The following is a 20,564-nucleotide window of genomic DNA, read 5'->3' as shown; positions in this document are numbered from 1 at the left end:
TATCACTATTTGCCACCCACGTATTGTGACAGGCAGAACAAATAAATGCTCCTCCATCACATGGCAGTAGCTGCAATCAAGCATGAGCGGCATGCTTGCTGCTATATGGCAACAGGATAATTTACCGATATCAAGCGCCCAACCCCCCCCCCTCCACATTATTTTATGCAACCCATGAAAGCTTGCCACAGTTTTCTGTGATTTCCGTCATAAAAACGACACTAATCTTATACAGGGGCACTTATGTAATAGGCGTGGGCAATTAATTAGGGCCCCACTGACCTTAAGGCGATTATACATTTAAATACATCAGCTACATGAACATTGCAAAACATTGACATCAGCACTCAACAATCACTGAAATGAAAATACTGTAACATAGGCAAACTAAACACAGAATTAATTTGATAAAATGTATTTTTATTCTTATAGTTCATCACATGCTGCAGGAAATTGAGTTGCTCTGAAAATTATTCAATACAAATAATGTATTTTTGCTCATGTCTGTCAGCAATTTAATTGCACAGTGACAGGCAGAACAAATCAATGCGCTTCTACGAGAAGCATGCTCATCAAACAGAGGCAGTTCTAGAAGAATATTTTTAGAATTAATTATTCTTTCAATTATTACATTGATTAAATTGATAAAATGTTATTTTGTAATAGTTTATTACTAAATCATTTATTATTAATCAATTAGTGTTTAATTGTATTGTTCAGTGATTAAAATACCAACTGAACAATGAAGCAATATCACATGACATAACTCGTCAGACGTTTTGAAAATTGCTTCAATGACTGGTCATTGTTTTCTTTTTTTCTTTTTCTTTTTTTGAAAAAACAAAAGACCATCAGTCTGCTTTCCCATATGACTACAGAAATGAGGGAATAATTACTGTTGAGAGGCTGAAATCAGAGGATTTGGGTAGTTTTAAAGGAGAAGTCAACCCCTCAAAATTCTTTCCAATAATAACTTCAATTTCCGTGTATAGATGGCATTCGGATTAATATAACTTTTGCCAAATATGATTTAAGCAGCAAAATCCACAGATTTTTGGCCATCTCGGGAGATGGCAATTTTGTCGCTTTCTGTCGACTGAAAATGACAGCGCAGGTAACGACCAATCACAGCCCACTTATTTTGGAAAACTGTGAAGTCATTTTCAGTCTGCAGCAAGTGGCAAAATGGCCACCCCCGGAGATGTACAAAATAACAGGTGGATCATACTGCTTGACTCATATTCCCCAAACTCGATATTAATCAGAATGGCGTGTTTCGACTATAGTGGGGCTGCATAGAACATATTCTCGTGACATTTTTTTTTAAGTTTAAGTTCAACAATAGCTCGAAACAATTACTCGATAACTAAAATTGTTGCTTATTAATCGGATAATCAATTAGTTCATTAATCGATGAACTTTGACACCTCTAGATTTAACACTGTGCTAAGTAAATCTGTGAGGAAATTAAGACATCATTGTTTCAGTATACAATATACTTTTTGTGCTATTTTTTCTTTTGTTGTTGTTGTTCTTATATAGGTGGTGTGCAAAAATATGTGCCGTTGGTCAGTCAAGGTTGAGAAACAGTGCATTGTGTTGTACCAAATGTCGTGGTTTTTGATGGATCAGGGTGGTCAGGAAGCAGGTGCCATGTGCCATGTGCGTGCATGCGTGCCACCACCTTGTGCTGACACCGCGCATTTATCCCGTTGGGAGGTGGAGACCATGCTTTGTCATTGACGAGCTCAGTAGCAGTAGCAGCAACATTCTTTCACTCCTCCCGCACGCCCGACGCTCAGCACGCTGCATCCTGATGCCGTCTCGTCTTCACTCTGTGGATCTGCACGCGTTTACCACCTGCCTCCTCCACACACGGCGGACTTTGATTGTTGACGCATCTCCAATGTTTGGACCCGGGCTGGAGTGGCAAAGCGAGGCACGTCCCAAGTGTCAAATACGACCCGTCCTGCCGATGCGCCTTCTCAGTGTTTTGCCTCCGGTGGCACTCCAAATGCATGACACCTCTATGATTCACCTCCCTGCTCCTCTGCTCCCGTAAACGAATGGAACGGTTCCAGTCTTCCATGCGCAAGCGGCTCTACAGCTTGCCGCAAAACATTGGGCAAAGAGCTTTTGCGGTGGACGAAGGAGACGGCGGCGACAAGGACACGAAGAGGAAAAGTATTCTGCTGAGACATCTGTCCTCTCTGTCTCCCGCAAGCAGTTGCAGGAGCTTCGAGGAGGGCAGTCCGAATGCCGCCGGGAAGACCAACTTGAACGGCGACTGTCGCCGTTTCAGGGGCAGCGTCTCTTCCATCAGCGGGCGTCATCTTCCCGGGTCAGATGCGACGGAGCAGCGCTGCCTCATCCCGGAGGCGGACGCAGGTGTGGGGGACGGTTCCCCCGGAGAGCGCGGCCCAGCGGCGGGGGGGCTGAGCGACGCGGCGGTCGGACAGTCGTCGGTGTTCGATCAGACGAGTTTCATTAAGTTGGAAGGTGCCGAGCAAATTATACCCGAGGATGAGCGGCTCTACCAAGCCGGATTCATGCACCGGCAGTTCGGGGCGATGCTCCAACCGGGAGTCAACAAGTTCTCCCTGCGGATGTTGGGGAGTGAGAGGGCCGTGGAGCACGAGAGGGAACGTGTCAAATCTGCTGGATTCTGGATTATACACCCATACAGTGATTTTAGGTAATTAGTGTGCAGTCAACCTGAAGGTTTTACACATTTAATTGTTATTGACTAACCAGACACATGAGACCCACCTATCATTTTATTTGATCTAATGCAAAAAGCGTTTTTACATTAATGCATTGTTAAAAACGGAATGCTCAAAGTTATAATACTTTTCTTTCTTTTGCTGCTGTGGTGTTGAACTGTAGTTCAGGCTTGTTTTTTGTTTTGTTTTTTTAGACCAGCCCAGCGTATAGTTCCGCATCACTGCAAACTACAATAACTTCAGATAGGGAAATTAATATAATCTAATAATCCATCATGCAATATGTATTTCTTAATTTCTAAAAATGACCCTCGACTGAAGATTTAACCTCACATACTGTAAAGGTCCACTCTCATCGACAATCATGCCGGCTCATTGAGCTCATTAAAACATAAAAAGCACGTTCACATTTGATCAACTCTGGCTCCGTAGAAACATTTGTCACGGGTGATCCAACCAACCAGTTTTCGGGGGGAAAAAAATTTGATTTTTTTTTTGTATCAAACATTTAAATTTCAATCCAGTTTTTTGAGGCAATCTGACACACTTTCTCATATTCTGCCCACCATCACTATCCTTTCTCAACATCTAACCTGGAAACTCAGTCATCCTATTTTGTTGTTCACCAATGTATGTCAATGCTGTTTTTTTTCCCCCCACTCATCTGAATTACACATTTCTTTTTTTTTTTTTTTTATCTTTTAGCGAGACCAGTGGATTAGATTAGAGAGACTGCGCCAGGGGCTTGGAAATGGGGTAATCAAAATAGGGTAACATGACCATTGAAGATATTAGAAGCACACATCAGGCAGGATTATTACAGCACAATTAGTTTAATGGAGTGGAGATGTTGTGGATGGGGCGAGTGGCTCTCGCAACGCGCTGACATTAGACGGACAGAAAGAGAGATTGGAATGGAATCAAGACACCCAGCTGTTTGCTCTTTGCTGTGTACTCGGTGTCACAGAATCACGCTAGAGCAGTACCTTCGGAGATGCAGCCTACCCTACTCAACCCCTCACTATTTAAAGTGCCCTCTCTGAATGTTATAGACATTGCGGTTGATGCCATACTGTTGTTTCCACTTACTTACTTACCTACTTAATGGTTAAATTCCCTGCCAGTTGTTTTAGAAAATTCTGACTTTTTCAAAAATCTACAGGATGTTGCGTTCAATGATATATACGCTAAATCTACTAGATAAAAGAGCAGATTACGTCCTTTCACCATGGAGAAAAAGGTTGATTCAACCTTTCTACGTAATATGAAATGCAGCCGTTTTCCCCCAGTGGACTAACAAACGGGGCTAATCAAAAATGGTGCATCGCTGCCATCTACAGGTGGTTGTGCGTCAGTAAAGTTGTTGCCAAGCTAGCAATTTATAGTGAAGCAGCAACCTTACCTAGACCCGTTGAAAAACGGAATTGACAAGTTTGCTTGTCAATGGCAGTGTTAAAGCCTTACTAAACTTAAAATCCAACATCTCACAGAGAATTTTTAATGCCAAAATAATGAATGACTTCATGTCATGCATATTGATGACTGCTCTATTATGCTCTCGAAATCATGAATCCTTTTAAGATCAGCCCCTTGCAACAAACTACAGTATCTTCTCTATCCTAGTTTCTATTCGCCCAATTTTGCGTTCCCATCATAGAAATGCGAAAAACATTCACATTTTCTTTGTTAGTGTCCATTTATTCATTTTTGTTTCCGTATTGCTTGTCCTCATTCGGGTCGTGAGTATGCTAGAGTCGATACCAGCTAAATTTGGGCAAGAAGTGGGCAACTCCCTGAACTGATCGCCAGCCAACTTTAGCCTCCAATTAACCAATTGGAACGAGGGAAGTGTGAGATCACGCAAACTCCGCACAGGAAGGTCGGAGCCAACATTTGAACCCTGAACCTAAAAGGTAGATGTGCGACTCATCAAACTACTGTGCAGCTCCATTTTGCTGAAAACAAAGCACCAAAAAAATGAAACCCGAAATCTTTTTTTTTTTCCTGTAACCAATTTAAAAAGCAAAAAAAAAAAACTGTATTAAGAGTGTGTCAATATAACATAACTTGCTGTTATTCTGATCGCACTTAATTTCCAAGTGTAGTGTGCCCTCACACATATCCATCTCGACTGTGCCCTTTTTCAAGCGCCTTGTAATGAATGTCTGCTGTCTTTTATTATGACTGCAGTGGATACAGCAGCAGACGCTCTGGACTTGCTCGCGCATTAATGTGATGGTGGGCCTGAGCCTCAGTCAGTACAGGTGTGTGTTAAGCCACTGAGCTGATGCAGGCTGTTTGCTTCAGCTGCGCTCTGGCAACAGGAGATAAGTATCTCCAGTACAAATGTGATCCCTTTTTTTTCAGCTGTCCTGATTGATCTAAGCTCCTTTCGCAATTTTAAGCCTTTTTGTGTTCACTTTGCTTATAACTCCTCTCTCTTTGTGCTCTCATGCTTTTTAACTGAGTTGCACTCTGACCCTAATCGTGCAAGATTCCTCTCCGGAGAGGCGCACCGTCCCTACAAATGCGAGCATTATTTTTTTTGGACGCTCGTGGCAGATTGCAGCAGCTAGTTGCCTGATCTTTTGTGGGTCGAATGCTGATGAGCAAAAAGGAGGGTCTGCAGAGGGGAACGGTAATGCACTGTCCCCAGCACGTTTTGTTTTTTTTTTTTTTGCGGTGCAGCTGTTCCGATGTTCCGCAGCACAGTGACGTGTGCAGAGCTCTAATGCTAACTACTCAACATCTGGCTGATGGGAGCTGACTTCTGGAGTTGACATGGATTCCCAGGAGATAACGGTGGATTTAGCAAGAGAGGGGATCGGCAATTAGGACCACTGTGTCACTGCAGCGACAACGGGCAGACGAAGAGAGCAACGCAGATGCTTTGTTTGATGGACAACTCAAGAATGTCATGGAAAAAGGAGCCGTCTCATCTTCTTGCACATTAATTAGAGCGCTCACGAAACCAAGACGGAATTAAGTAGATCAACTTTAATATTTGTTGTTTCCTTAAAGAACAACAAATCAAGCTTGGGAATATTCTCCTTCGTTTCGTTCTCAGGGCATCCAAACGATCACAACCGGACAATTCTGGTTGTTGTTTTGCTTCTCATCCGAGCAGGCTTGATCAGTTCATCACCAAGGCTTGTTGCATGAACCGTTTAAATTCAGTCCAGCTGCGATTTATTCAATGCTCTGAGAACTGATTATGAAGCTACTCCAGTGACAAGCGACAATGAAACCCAACGATTATCATGAACTTGTAGGGCACGTTATCCTTATGGTTTTTCGATATTCGATATAAAACGACACATCTGCTTGGCGCTATGTTACATTTAAACGGCAACTCAACCAATCTTTTGGACATGCTCAATTGAATTTTCTTAAATTGGCCATATTTTTTTCTTTTAGTGGTACAACAACTTAGTTTAACGTAGTGTTTTGTTTCAACCAACTTTTTTGACCTCTTAACTGATGGCCACAGGTAAAGATGTTCACAGTGATCGGAAATCGGGACCGTGATTTTCACCTGATGGGTAAAAAAATAAAATGTGTTTTTATTTTCTGAATTTTTAACAATCATCAAGTGACCAAATAATCTCAAAATAGAACAGTAATAATTTAATCTTTTTTCCTGTCGGGTAGTCGTCAGAGTGAGAGTGCACACTCACATTCAGACCAGTGTGTGTATTTGGAGTAACAAGGAGACACAAACAATGTGAAAACATTCATTTGGATTTGCATTTTTTCTTCTGTAATGTATTGCCTATAGACATCAGATTGGGACTTGGTATCTGCGGATCCTTAAAAATGAAAGACTCAGACTCAGGTACCAAGAAAAATGTGATTGGGACATCTCTATATCCACACAGGAGTTGAAGCCATACACAGATGACTTTTAATTATTGTATATATACACCTGTGAGCAATTTAGTCTTTAACAAACCCTACATGCATGTTTTTTGGAGTGTGGGTGGACGCTGGAGCGCATGTTGTAAAGACCAAGCGGAGACCAGGGTTATTATAGTTTTGGAATTTTAAGTATAGTTAATTCGTTTTTTATTTTCTTTTATGTTTTGTTTTTTAAAGTTAGTTGATTTTAATATATTTTGGGGATGGCTGTTTAATTTTTATTAGTTTTATTTTTTATTTTTTTCAAAAATAGTTTTAGTTAGTTTTAGTATTATTTTTTTTTATTATTTTTTTTTTAATTGTGTGCAAGATTTGGAAAAACACCATGCTAAGTATTGTGAAAATTGCAACTGTGAAGTCATTTTCAGTCAACAGCAAGTGACAAAATGGCCTCCCCTGAGATAGCTAAAAACGGGTTTATTTTACTGCTTAACTCATATACCACAAATGTAATATTAATCAGAATGCCGTTTTTTGGCTAGTGAGCCTGCATAGAGCATATTCTTAAGACATTTTTGGTGTAGACTTCCCCTATAAATCTCATTCACTGCCATTGACGGGTATAGACGTCAAAGATTCCATTGATTTTTCCCTATGCTGGCAGTGAATGAGTTAAGTGGTCTGAGCCGATGCAATGAAATAAATCAAACTTAATTCATATTTGATGAATCTTATCCTACAACCGGTGCGTCGGCCCACACACGCTTGCCACCTGTACCCAACACATATTTACAGCATCGATGAAACCCATTTTCCCTGTAGGTCTTATTATTATACCATTATCATCATTACGTATCGATTTGCCGCCATCCTAAGCGTTCTGCTCCTCATTACAAGCTGCTCACATTTATTCGGGCATGGATTACGTCGACACTTTTTGACAGGAAGGTGAAAGCCTCATTTAATCAGCTCTGTTTAAAGTGAATCCCCCGCTGATCAATGTTCATCCTTTGTGAAACAAGTTGGTCTTGACGATGCAGTGTGTTAATGCGCTCTAACGTGTCACAAGTATCTTTTGGGGTCCATCTTTGTGCCCACTGCTGCCGGTGGGATTGTGCAGGTGTGTCAGGCTGCTGGTTGATCGATTCGAGGTTAATTAGTTCTCCGGGATGGATTGCGCCTGCGATCGCACTCACACGCGCCAGATTGTGTTCAGTTGGAGTTTTGCTCGCCTCGGCTGAGATGCATTTGACTGATTATTTCTGTGATTAGTGCCGTATTTAGATTGAAATCACTCTGTGGTAGCCTTTTGTAAAAGGTCCTTCATACATCAGCTACTTCAAGGAGAAATTTAATGCAGCTTGCAAAAACAAAGGCGATGTAGATATGATGAGCAAAATCAATTTGCCACGCAGCTCGAGATGGAACAGAGCGCACCGGTGCTGATTCCTCAGCATTGAGTCAGGTGTGAAAATCAATATTTTCTCATGAGCGAATCAGATGGACTTTTAGCCTCCATCCTTGTGCCCCGAAGCACAATGTGAGACAAAAATAGAGGCAGCATTGTTCTCAGATATTCCGCAGAAAATAAAAGTTCTTTATGTAAGCTTGAATTATTTTCCAGCTACTTGTGCATCACTACACCATTGGCGGGTATTTCCAAAGCACCATTGCTGCAATTCTCAAAACAATTCACAAACGGGATGAATTTTGATAGTTTTAGGTCGGGTCATGCTGCTTTCGAAAGATAATTAAAAAAAAAAAAGAAAAAAAAGAAACAATATTCCTAATAATAAGGTTCTTTTATGAAGTTAACTCCTTGACTTTGCAAATTTTTTTTTGTTCTCCAGCCTTACTTAATAGTAAACCATGATTCCCAAACCACTGGCCGATGGAACCTTAGTGAGTCGTGCAAGATCATATTGTCATTTCTACAACAGAATAAGTCATTGCTTCTGTGAGTATGGAATGTGTTAGAAAGATTCCAGGACTGGTGCCTCAAAAGAGATTGCAAACACAAACTACACACTATGACTTTTCCGCTTCAATGTGAGCCTGACGATCAACCGGGATGTTTGTTGACAAAGATATTGCGGCGCTTGCTTCGCTTAGTGTGAGCGAAGAGGCTTGAGGCAGAGCAAGGCATGGCCGATTTATTTATATAGTTTTATTTTATACGCGCCAGGCAACTCCATGTGCTTGACGCAAGCAAAGAAACAACACCTATAGAAGATTTGACAAACCCCACAGTTAAGGACAGGCGTGGGCAAACTACGGCCCGGGGGCCACATGCGGCCCGTTAAACATTTTAATCCGGCCTGCCGAACTTGAAAAAAATGTAAATGAATAAACCTTGTTAATGTTTTATTTTCTAAATACTGTGATGTGTCAAAGACCAACATTTTGTTGTAATGCTTTTGTTTTGCTTTTAAAATTAAATGTATTTTTTTTCTCCGATGAGGTATGGTTACCAAAACACTCCATCCACTTGCTCCTAGTCCGGCCCCTCTGTCAAATTTTAGAACCCATTGTGGCCCGCCAATCAAAAAGTCTGCCCACCCCTGCGTTAACGGCATACAATATTTAAAATAACTAAAATATTTAAAGATGTTTAGAAGACCATAATTGAATACACAGCAAAGCCTGCCTGCAATTATGGCAGTAAAACCTGTGGCTGCCTTACCGTGACGACACGCCAGCTCACAAGTTCCTGAATATCTGACAGTTCTGTCTGTTCAGTTGAGTTCCGTTTTGAAAATAAATATGTATAACTCAAGGTTGCAGATTGTTTATCTCTCCCTTGGTCTGAAAATCAATATTGATATAATATGTGAGAAAACCTTGAAATCATCCATCTGACCTGCAACACTTTAAATAATCATTTTTCTCCGCTGCAAATCATGTGTTGTCGACAAACGTTTTTTCTGCTTCGGCTGTGAGAGTTTCTGTTTGTTTTAGATTCTACTGGGATCTGACCATGCTGCTTTTAATGGTGGGAAACCTCATCATCATCCCCGTGGGCATCACCTTCTTCAAGGACGAGCACACGCCGCCGTGGATCGTCTTCAACGTGGTTTCTGACACCTTCTTCCTTATGGACCTGGTCCTCAACTTTCGCACGGGAATCGTCAAAGAGGACAACACGGAGATCATTCTGGACCCGCAAAAGATCAAGATCAAGTACCTGAAGAGCTGGTTTGTGGTGGATTTCATCTCCTCCATACCCGTGGACTACATCTTTCTTATCGTAGAGACTCGCATTGACTCTGATTTTTACAAGACTGCGCGAGCCCTGAGGATCGTGCGCTTCACCAAAATTCTCAGTCTGCTGCGTCTGCTACGCCTCTCCAGACTCATCCGCTACATCCACCAGTGGGAGGAGGTACATTTCACACAAATTGACTCTAATGAATGATAAACGTACCGAGAGGAGTATAACCTCCCAAAATAAAAATGAAAAATAATATTAAAATAATAAAAAGTCAACCTCTACTTTGCGGTTTTTCACTTTTCACTGGAGGTTCTGGTTCCCATTCACCGTGAAAAATTACCGTATATGATTTTGGCACGTTCCACATACTGCACTTCTTACTGCGGTGTGTGTAATCGTCGTCAATCCAAACTTTTTTACAATGCTATGACTCATTTCAATGTTATATATTACGCTTTCATGATCAAAATGAAATGTTTTTACGTGTCTCTGCAATTTTTGTCCACCCTGAAATTAACCATAACTGCCACTTTCAGAAACAGTTTCATGTTTTCCGTGACTTTACTTAGTTAGACAGTAATATTGATGGTAGCTTATTACGCAATATTAGAATAGCATTTTGTTCTCAATAGAAGATTACGAGCAATATGATCTGCTATAGGACAACTGTAGACATCAGCATTCAAAGAACAGAACAGACTCCATTTTGCAAATCCTCTCATTGCATGAGTGAGAATTCCAATTTCATAGATTTACTCACTAAGAGATATTCATCACATTGTTTATCGTCCATTAATGGTGATAATCTGTGTGTGTGTGTGTCAGGTTTTCCATATGACCTATGACCTGGCCAGTGCTATGGTGCGGATCATGAACCTGATTGGTATGATGCTGCTGCTGTGTCACTGGGATGGCTGTCTGCAGTTTCTGGTTCCCATGCTGCAGGACTTCCCTCCCGATTGTTGGGTCACTCGAAATAAGATGGTGGTAGGTTTGTTGTTTTTATTCACTATCGTCTCTGACAAACAAAAGGATTCAGATGTATACCTGCCACTTTAATAGTGCTGGATACCAATAAACACTTTTTTCCCCTCGTTTCCACCCCCCCCCCCCTTCCAGAATGACACGTGGGGTCAGCAATATTCTTACGCTCTCTTCAAAGCCATGAGCCACATGCTGTGCATCGGTTACGGGCTGTACCCGCCGATAGGAATGGCCGACGTGTGGCTCACCATCCTGAGCATGATCGTAGGCGCAACATGCTTTGCCATGTTTGTGGGGCACGCCACTGCCCTCATTCAGTCACTGGACTCCTCCAGGAGGCAGTACCAAGAAAAGGTAGGAGGCCACTATTCATCAATGCACTGCGATAACTTTTCAGGTCGAAGAGGCGAAATGTTGAGGATGGATGTGATACTGCAAGTTTTGTGGTGCTGCATCTGTGCACGGCTTACATTGACCTCTACACTACAGAGAAGTTCACTCACTGAATTATTTCTTTGGGTGACTACAAATTATGTTTCTCACAGTAATTGTGTTTGACAAAATTTAATTTCTCTTTTAAAACTATTCCCATTTAACTCATTCACTACCAGATGAGTAAAGAAAAATAAAAAGGATATTTGACGTCTTAAGCCGTCAATGGTAGTAAATGAGTTAAGACTAATACAATATTTTTTTGGACTGTAAGTCGCTCCCGAGTATAACATGCACCAATCAAACAATATATCATGAAAGGAAAAAAAACTAGATAACTAACTTTCCGCCGGAGTATAAGTCGATTTTTGGGGGAGGGTTTATTTTACAGAAACTGAGACTAAGAACAATGGCGGGAACTCATTTACTCCTCTGTTCCATTAGAAGTATTAGGAACAAACTCTCAGTCTGAACGCAGATCTTCACCGCTGCAAATCACAATAATAATTGTAAAATCAATATCACTCCACCACCTTTGTCACGCCTAACCAACTTTTTCAAAAGATAACCAATCAGGAAGGGAGAACATAATAATCACGAATGAAATTAAACGTAAAGAATGAAACAGCGGGCAGCACGGTGGACGTCTAGTTGGCATGATGCCCTGACAATGCAGAGGTGCAGGCTTCGATTCCATCCCCGGCCTTCCTGTGTGGAGTTTGTATGTTCTCCCCTGTGCCTCCGTGGGTTTTCTCTGGGTGCTCCGTTTTCCTCCCACATTCCCAAAACATTCATGGTTGGCTGATTGGACACTCTGAATTGTCCCTAGGTGTGTTTGTGAGCGCCAGTGGTTGTTTGTCTTTGTGTGCGATGTGATTGGCTGGCGACCAATCCAGGGTGTAAACAATTGTTCACTATCTGCCAAACTGCGATTGAAGTGTCATATCTGGAAAAAGTGTCGTCATTCGTATCTCAAGACACCGCTGTACTTTCATCAGAATCAGCTGGCATATATTGAAAGGTAGACCGACAGCAGGACAAAAACAACCACTGCTGGTGTTTTGCAGCGAGAGTACGTGGCTGAAGGACACAGTCGTTAATAACATTAGCCGCAGCCTGCAGAGCACAACTGTATTTGTCAGATGGGGGCAGAGGGCCGAACCTACGCTGTGGACAGGTTTCACAGATGGCCTGACAGTTGAGTGTCAACATAATGAGGCGCATTCTCGTCAACTCCGGAGCCAGCACATCAAACAGATTAATTCATGTATTACATTTGCCATGACTTTGCGTTTCGATTTTAATTGCTGGTGGTCTTTTGTAGAAATTGCTCACGTTTGTATTCACACATTTCAATTTTGGTCGTAGTACAAACAGGTGGAGCAGTACATGTCCTTCCACAAGCTTCCCGCGGACATGCGTCAGAGAATCCATGATTACTACGAGCACCGCTACCAGGGCAAGATGTTTGACGAGGAGAGCATTTTGGAGGAGCTGAATGAACCACTGCGAGAGGTCAGAAGTAATCTGCTTTGAGGATTTTTTTTTACCTCATGTGTAACTGCTACTGGGTCATAAATATGTTGATGGAATTGGAAATGGAATCAAATCAGATGTAAAGTTCGGGCTTGACATTTGACGTTCACGTTAACCTCCAGTGTGACTTCGTAGGCTCAGATTCATATTGGCTTCCTGAATATTTTAAATGTCATTTAATTTTGGTGAGAAATGTGCAAAAAAATAAATACATTTTTGATTGGATCATTTTTACTTTGTGCGGCCGAATAGATAAAAAACGTTGATCATAATAGATTTAAATGGCCTACGCATAATCGAGCGCCACCTTATCACCATGTTTATCGTCATGTAATCTGATTAGTAAATGCGGGAGACGGCATGAGGCCCTCATTAAACGAGAGCTGCTAACCACGCTGCTTTCACAATGATTGCAAACGTATCAACTGTTCGGCACGGAAATGTTTCACAGATGAGCCCCGTTCGGGAGATCGCACGAGTCAAGTCCATTTTTTTTTTTTTTGCATAGCTCTTAATCACAAGAGTCTCAAAGCGCTTCACATGCCCACAGTTGACAAGTTCAGAGGTGGGCAAACTTTTTGATTGGCGGGCCACAATGGGTTCTAAAATTTGACAGAGGGGCCGGACCAGGAGCAGATGGATGGAGTGTTTTGGTCACCACACCTCATCTGAGAAAATAAATACATTTAATTTGAAATAAAAATGAAAAAAAAAACATTAAAACATACCACAGTATTTAGAAAATAAAACATTCACAAGGTTTATTCATTTAATTTTTTTCAAGTTTGGCGTGCCGGATTAAAACGTTTAACGGGCCACATGTGGCACCCGGGCCGTAGTTTGCCCACACCTCCTCTAGTTTTATGTTGTGTTGTTGTGTGACGATGGAAAAAAAGTAGTGGGCCCATTTTGATAAAGTGAGGAGTTGAACGTTCAAACATTTATACTGCTTGACTTCCCACCACAACTGCAGGAGATCATCAACTTTAACTGCCGTAAACTCGTGGCCTCCATGCCTCTGTTTGCCAACGCCGATCCCAACTTTGTCACCTCCATGCTGACCAAACTGCGCTTCGAGGTCTTCCAGCCGGGCGACTACATCATCAGAGAGGGCACCATCGGCAAGAAAATGTACTTCATCCAGCACGGCGTCGTCAGCGTCCTGACCAAAAACAGCCAAGACACCAAGCTGTCCGATGGCTCGTATTTCGGAGGTAATGTCCCCACACAACGGGCTGTTTAATGCATACTAATAGAGCCCGTGGCTGGCAGCAGTTCACCGATGTGAGGAAGTGGTAATAGTCTGCCTTGTTTTGATTTATTTCGCTCAGGCACTCAGCAGATTAACTTCCCGCACTATTGCGGCTGGGAAAAATTGTCCACATCATCTCCTTAAAAGGGGCTCGGGACTAAGAGCAGCAGCGATTGTTTGATCTTTGCTTCCATCTGTGGGGTTTCCCCCCTTTTTAACGCAATATTTATCGCTGAATTGTATTTTTTTTTTTTATTTGTATTTTTGCTGCAATAGAACATACTCTATCAATGACATTTTTTTTTTGCTGTCTTATCAGTCAGGTACAATTTTTGTCGTTGACAAAATTTATTAAGCCTGCGTTTAGCCTTTTAGTGGTCAAATTGCAAGTGAAGGGAAAACGTGTTAGGACAAACTCATGGATGATAAATTTGTCGGCAGTCTCATGTGACTAAAATAGATTAAATCAATAAACAGGACAGTCAAGTGAGAGCGTGAGAGACCCTGTGTGTTTGTGTCTATATCCTCAATATGTCTGCCCTCAAAAATATGTCTATTTTTTTTTTCAAATGCCGCTTTATTTAATTTTTCTGATCTGGCACGACAGATTAGGTCAGGACAAACTGTAAGCTGCAGAAATTGCATTAAGTGCTCCATCTGTGGCGTTCAGAGGCAACACTCTTCATGTTTCATCAACTACCCTTTACTGAAACCACTGTCAATTTTATTTTATTTTGTTTCTGGAATGAGCAAAAAGTTACGTTTTCTTTCTTTTTTTTTGTATTTTTAGCCCTTTTAAAGAATGCTCCAAAATTGTATTTCTGTTTTAAAAATGCTCCTAATTAACTAATTCTCTTCCAGATGAGTTAAAAAAAAAAAAAAGGATCTTTGACGTCTTAAGCCGTCAATGGTAATAAATGAGAAACAGAGACCAAGAACAATGGAGCTGAAAACTCACACCCAAAACTCTTGTTTCCTAATCGTGATTGCGTTTGGAAATACGTTTCAAGCACTCACTCCTTCACTAAGTGCTGTATATCGTATCTTTCGTTATGGTGTAAGAAAGCCGGATGCTCAACTCGCAATACATCACTCATTAGTCGCCACTACTACAACTACTTGTTCTTGTCTTCTATTTCTTCCTTTTGGTGGTTGGCAAATACGTTTGGTTTATTACCACCAGCTGCATGAGAATGCAGACCACAAACCCATATTGTTTCAAATTAATTAATTAATTAATTAAATGGCTATTGGCTAAAGTCCATGAGTAGATGGGTTTGGGGAGGATTTATTAGTAAGTTATTTTAAGTATTTGTGGTTTATGTTAAGACCAAAGACCCCAGTGGAAATAAGTCTATGATGCAGCTGAGTGTGACGTAGGACCAGCCAAACCTTTTTTTTTTTAAAGTGTGACTTATAGTCTGTAAAATATCATGGTACTTTTGCATTTTGGTTGAAGTTGGGTGAATAATAATTCTTCCCGGCCTCCCTGCAGAGATCTGCCTCTTGACTCGAGGCAGGAGGACCGCGAGTGTGCGAGCAGAGAATTACTGTCGCCTCTACTCTCTGTCGGTGGATAACTTCAACGAGGTACTGGAGGAGTATCCCATGATGAGGAGAGCCTTCGAGACGGTGGCACTCGACCGGCTAGACCGCATCGGTGAGACCTTTGAAGGATAAAAATTCTAATTCATTTCAGTTTTTTGACCCATTTATTGATTGAGAGACTGCCTTGACCTGTAGTTATGCCAACGTCAATTTGTTTAAATAAGTTTCAAAATAATAAATTAGATTGACAAATATCCTTTATTTGTGTATATAATAAATCTTTTTTCGACCAATAACCGGGAAGTGAATTTGGATTTCCCGAAGTACATTTCTACCGCCCGCACGGTGGTTGGGAATCAATCAATGAGAACTCATTGCGGTCACAATATATTTCTTGTTCTTCTTCCTCTTTTTAACACCAGGGAAGAGAAACTCCGTTCTTCAGCATAAAGTCCAACATCACCAAAGTTCCGGCACGTTAAACCTCCAAGAGAGCGAGATCATCCAAAGGATTGTGCAGCATGACCGGGACATGGCTCAATGCACACGGCTGAACCAGACCAGCAACGCTCATATCTTGAACATCCCCCCTGCTCCCTCGTCTCCCACTCCGGTCATCTGGGCCCCTCTTGTTCAGGCTCCGCTCCAGGCCGCTGCCGCAACTACGCCATTGGCACTGGCTTTGGCTCACCACTCCCAGCTGCCCCCGATCCTCTTTCATCATCCTCTCATCCCTGGTTCCCTAAAAGACACAATCAGCCATCCGAAAAGAACCCACACTGGAGCACTGCCATCGAGCATCTGTGGGTCAGCGCCCAGTTCTCCCGCGGGTTCGACGAAATTCCGCACAGAGATTGAAACTCCCACTCAGGCCTCCATCAAAGCGCCTCATCTGTCCACGGGGCCATCGCCCACTTTGACGTCCCAGCCCATCTTCACAAGCAGCCTGCAGCCCCTGGCCCCTCCCACTCTGCCGACCCACCATCCTCACCACTCGGGCTTGGCCTCGGTCTTCCCCGTCAACCAGGCTGCCGTCTCCTACACGTGCGCTGCTCAGCTCCACCCTCTGCCCTTCCATGGAGCCATGAGCACCCCACCCCATCCGTTCAGTTTGTTCCACCAAAGGGACACGACAAGACTCGCGGGGCGATTCCCGGCCCCCTCCTCTTGCACCATAAGTCCTCTGATCTCCAGCTCTGTCAGCCCGATTCTAAGCCAGCTGCAGCAGAGCTCTCACGCCACCCCGCAGCAGATGTTGTCATGTCATGGCAGCGTAGGCAGGATCACCAGCGGTCTGAACTTGCCACATTTTCCCATCATCACCAGCACTCAGTCCTCCGGTAGGCCATCTACGGGCGGAGGTGGGGTCGCAGCGTCTCTGGCGCAGCACAGCCTGGCAGGCCTCCATTCGTTTTTCCTGCCGCAGGTTGTTCCCGAGCAGTCCGCTCTTGCTTCCCTGACACAATACGGCTCGGCGGAAGCCTCGCCTTGCTACACGCCTCCTCTCCACAGTCCCAGCTTACAGAGCCCCGTGAGGGGTCGGACAATTTACCAAAGTGAGCCGCCCGGGCTTAAGGACTCTCACAGCCCCCTTTCCGTTCAGACGTCATGTCCAGCTATGGTTGCGTGCACCATCAGGGAGAGCAACGACTCACCAGCCGAGCTCTTTACGCAGGAAATAAAGACCATCTCAGGCTCTTACAGCTCTTTTCACCACACACAAGACAGACTTCTGGCTATCAGCTCAGAGGGGACGACAAGCCCCATCCACTCCCCCGCCACCGCCGGTAAACCCCAGGTCATGATCCCGGGTCACGCCACTGCTGTCACCTGGACGTATTCAGGACTTGAACCTCAGAACCAGTTTCGAGCTGTAAATTCTAAAATGTTGGAGAGAGAACACAACCAGTCGAAACTTCCCTCAAGTTTGTGAGGTTCAGACACACCCTCCTTTAAGAAATGCAACTGAATATTCTTTGCCTCAGCATTCCTTTTTTCCACTTTGCTCCTTTAAACATTGGAGGGTGTGTGATTCTTATCTGATTGCGGATTTCCATCACACAATGTATGGATTACTGGTAATAATGGACTCTTTTTTTAGCACATTTCTCCTTTATGTAGAGTAATAAAAGCCCATTTGGTGGGTAAATAGCACCTCATGAAAATAGGAATTTATCAAGTTATCTCTACTATATACACAAAATGTGATTATTTCTAATGTTTAACCCTGTTTTCTTCGCTACCTTTTGTCTTCACTTATTTACAGCTTTGTCAAGTTTGATGAAACCAAAAAAAAAAAAAATACTCTCCTTTTAAAAAAAAAAGTTTCCCCGTTTCTCAGATATGAATGCAAAGTTATACTAAAGAGAACTTGAGGGCCTCCGGTGCACTTTGATCGTTTTCAGATATCGTGTGAGATTTGGATTGCCAGCAGTATGTCAAACTTGTTCATGGTGCATGTTGGACTTCGCCAAGAATTCATTCAATGTACGTATAGAATTTCTAGGCACATATAAGGGGTACAGAATTTCCAGTTTGGTGACCAGATCAGCTCATGTCTGCTTGGCGTTTGTGGATGATGTCAGACTTTCAGGGTTTTTTTGAGGAATTTTGCAACCAGGTTAAAAAAAAAAGAATGGATTTATCTTTGTGGGTTGGGAGGGAAGTTCCACCTCAAATGGGGAAGGTCAGAATCTTGTAACGAAAGAGGGCAAAGATGAACAGATTGTTGGGGATGCGCTCAGGGTTCTGGGAATTCGCCCAACCGGTCTACTTGTGCTTTGTGGAAGGCGTTCAGCCGTGTCCCTTGAGGAGTCCTACAGCGTGTCCTTTGGAGTATGGCGTGCTGAACCCCAAAGACAGGCTGTTCAATCCCTACATGTCCGGTATCAGTATTTGGTCTGCACCGCTGGCATTTTTCAGATTTGTTTCCAGTGAGGGTCGTACTCCGCCAAAGCTGCCCTTTGTCACTGATTCTATTCATAACATTTATGGACAGAATTTCTCAGGGTTCAGTTTGGTGGCCTTAATTATGGCATCATTGAGTTTTGTAGAGGATGTGGTTCTGTTGGCTGCATCAAGCTTAAATCTTTCTAACTGAATCGGTCCGAATCTGAAGCCATGATTCTCAGTTGGAAAAGGGCGGAGTGATCTCTCTGGGTTGGGGATTAGATCTTGCCTCAAGTAGAGGAATTCAAGTATTTTGGGTTCTTGTTCGTAGGTGAGGGAAGAATGGAGTGGGAGATCGACAGACGGATTAGTGCAGCATCTGCCGAGATAGATGTAGACTCTGCTACAATGATGCCGGAGCTGAGCCGAAAAGTGAAGCTCTCCATCTTTGGGTCGTGAACGAAAACACAAGATCACGTTTCCCCCGCAGGGTTTTCGGGCTCTTGGGGATAGGGTCATCCAGGAGGGGCTAAGAGGTATAGCTGGTGGTCCTCCGCATCGACAGTAGCAAGATGAGGTGACTCGGGCATCTGTGTCTCTTGGGTACCTTCCTGGTAAGGTGTTCTGAGTCCAACTCAACGGTAGCAGGGCCCAGGAAACACTTGAAAGACCATCTCTCGACTGGCTTAGGAACGCTTCGGAATTTTCCCGGAAGAGCTGAATGAAGTGGCTCGGTAGAGGAAAGTCTGATCTTCTCTACTTAAGATATTTCCACCGCAATCTAATGGAAGAAAATGGCTGGATGGTGTCTGTGCTCAACCCTGGTGACAGAATTCCGTTGTGCGCTTAAATTATTTTTCAGATCCCTTTTGGAGTTTGCCCAGGTTGGGCGGAGACCCTTGATGACACATCTGACAGCCTGGAGGGACTGTGTGTCACAGCTGCTCGGGAATGTCGTTGTGTTCCTTTGCGGGAGGTACGGGAGGAGTTGACCAGAGACAAGTCTGGGCATCTCTGCGAAGAAACTGGATAAATGGATGTTTTTATTTGAAGTCTGTATGTCTTCCAAGTTGTTTCAGCAATATTGCACAGCCGAACAGGCCACACAAATCTGATCTTTGTAAAACTAGTGAATGTAATGTTTGTCTACCCGGGTGGACCATGTAGGTCATCAGGAAGCTTATCCTGAGTGAAAGAGGCAGCATGGCTCTCACTTCTCTGTCCGATTGCAACCTTTTTCAGAAGACATTTGGGACACCTAAGCCATGCTTTTTGTATGTCCAGTCTTTCTTTTATGGCCATGAACGAGTACTGTGAATCAAAGCATTTGAGTCAGATTGTGTTCATTGTTAGGATGCATTATGGAGCGACGCGGGCAAATGTGAATGTTTCTTGCACCAATCAAAGGGCTAAAAGCAATTACTTGGATATGTGATGAACAAGAAACATCGATGGGTCACATTGTTACATATTTACCTCTTTTCATTGTATCTCATCGAATCACAACACTGACCGAATCCTCTGTCGTGTTAATAACTTCGTGTATCTTAGACGCACCTTACTGTGAAAGACTGACCGTCAGTCATGGCTCGGAATCCTCGGCGTCGTTTAGCTGCCTGGTTTGTGGATCGTGAGGATGAGTTCTGCTGCGACTGAGCGATGCGTTGGGTCACCAAGCAGCCTCTGCTGGTGGACTCGATCAATCCCTCATTACTATTCTCCTCCAAGCCCACAACACCGGAGGCATGAGTGGGGCTTGACTAGAAGTTTACGGCGGGTGCAAGGTGTGCATTTTCATAGGAAGGACACTCATGTGTTTCTATATTCAGTATTCATCGTTATTTTTGATGCCTTTGAAATCTGAGGATTCCGTCTCCTATGTACATACAGTATGTTAGCTCTATTTTATTATTTTAGGTATGGAATTCAATGCAATAAATGATTAACTGCTCAATGATGCTTGTATTTACTGTTGCATTATTCCTAGAGGAATATGACAAAGATGTTTTTAAATACATTATTACAACATCAGGTGTGCTAGATTTCTTATTCCATATTACCAAACCCGTAATTCATTTACTGCCATTGACGACTAAAGACGTCAAAGATCCATTTTATTTACTCGGCAGGG

General features: G+C 42.9%; 1 protein-coding gene across 1 annotated transcript; it reads left to right on the top strand.

Annotated features, from left to right (window-relative positions):
- Nucleotides 1-1,749: 1,749 nt before the first annotated feature.
- LOC148334982 (potassium/sodium hyperpolarization-activated cyclic nucleotide-gated channel 3-like) lies at nt 1,750-20,387 on the top strand. The gene is made up of 8 exons (XM_088298841.1): nt 1,750-2,695; nt 9,540-9,963; nt 10,618-10,779; nt 10,912-11,130; nt 12,577-12,723; nt 13,718-13,958; nt 15,492-15,656; nt 15,967-20,387. The coding sequence occupies exons 1-8, from the start codon at nt 2,067-2,069 to the stop codon at nt 17,475-17,477; spliced, it is 3,498 nt and encodes a 1,165-aa protein (XP_088154967.1). The 5' UTR covers nt 1,750-2,066; the 3' UTR covers nt 17,478-20,387.
- Nucleotides 20,388-20,564: the final 177 nt, after the last annotated feature.

The sequence above is a fragment of the Idiotropiscis lumnitzeri genome, chromosome 6 (assembly GCF_059441095.1).
Source record: "Idiotropiscis lumnitzeri isolate Australia: NSW breed Sydney's pygmy pipehorse chromosome 6, RoL_Ilum_1.0, whole genome shotgun sequence".
NCBI lineage: Eukaryota > Metazoa > Chordata > Actinopteri > Syngnathiformes > Syngnathidae > Idiotropiscis > Idiotropiscis lumnitzeri.
Note: the sequence above shows the minus strand (reverse complement) of the source record. Positions and strands in the feature narration are given on the sequence as shown.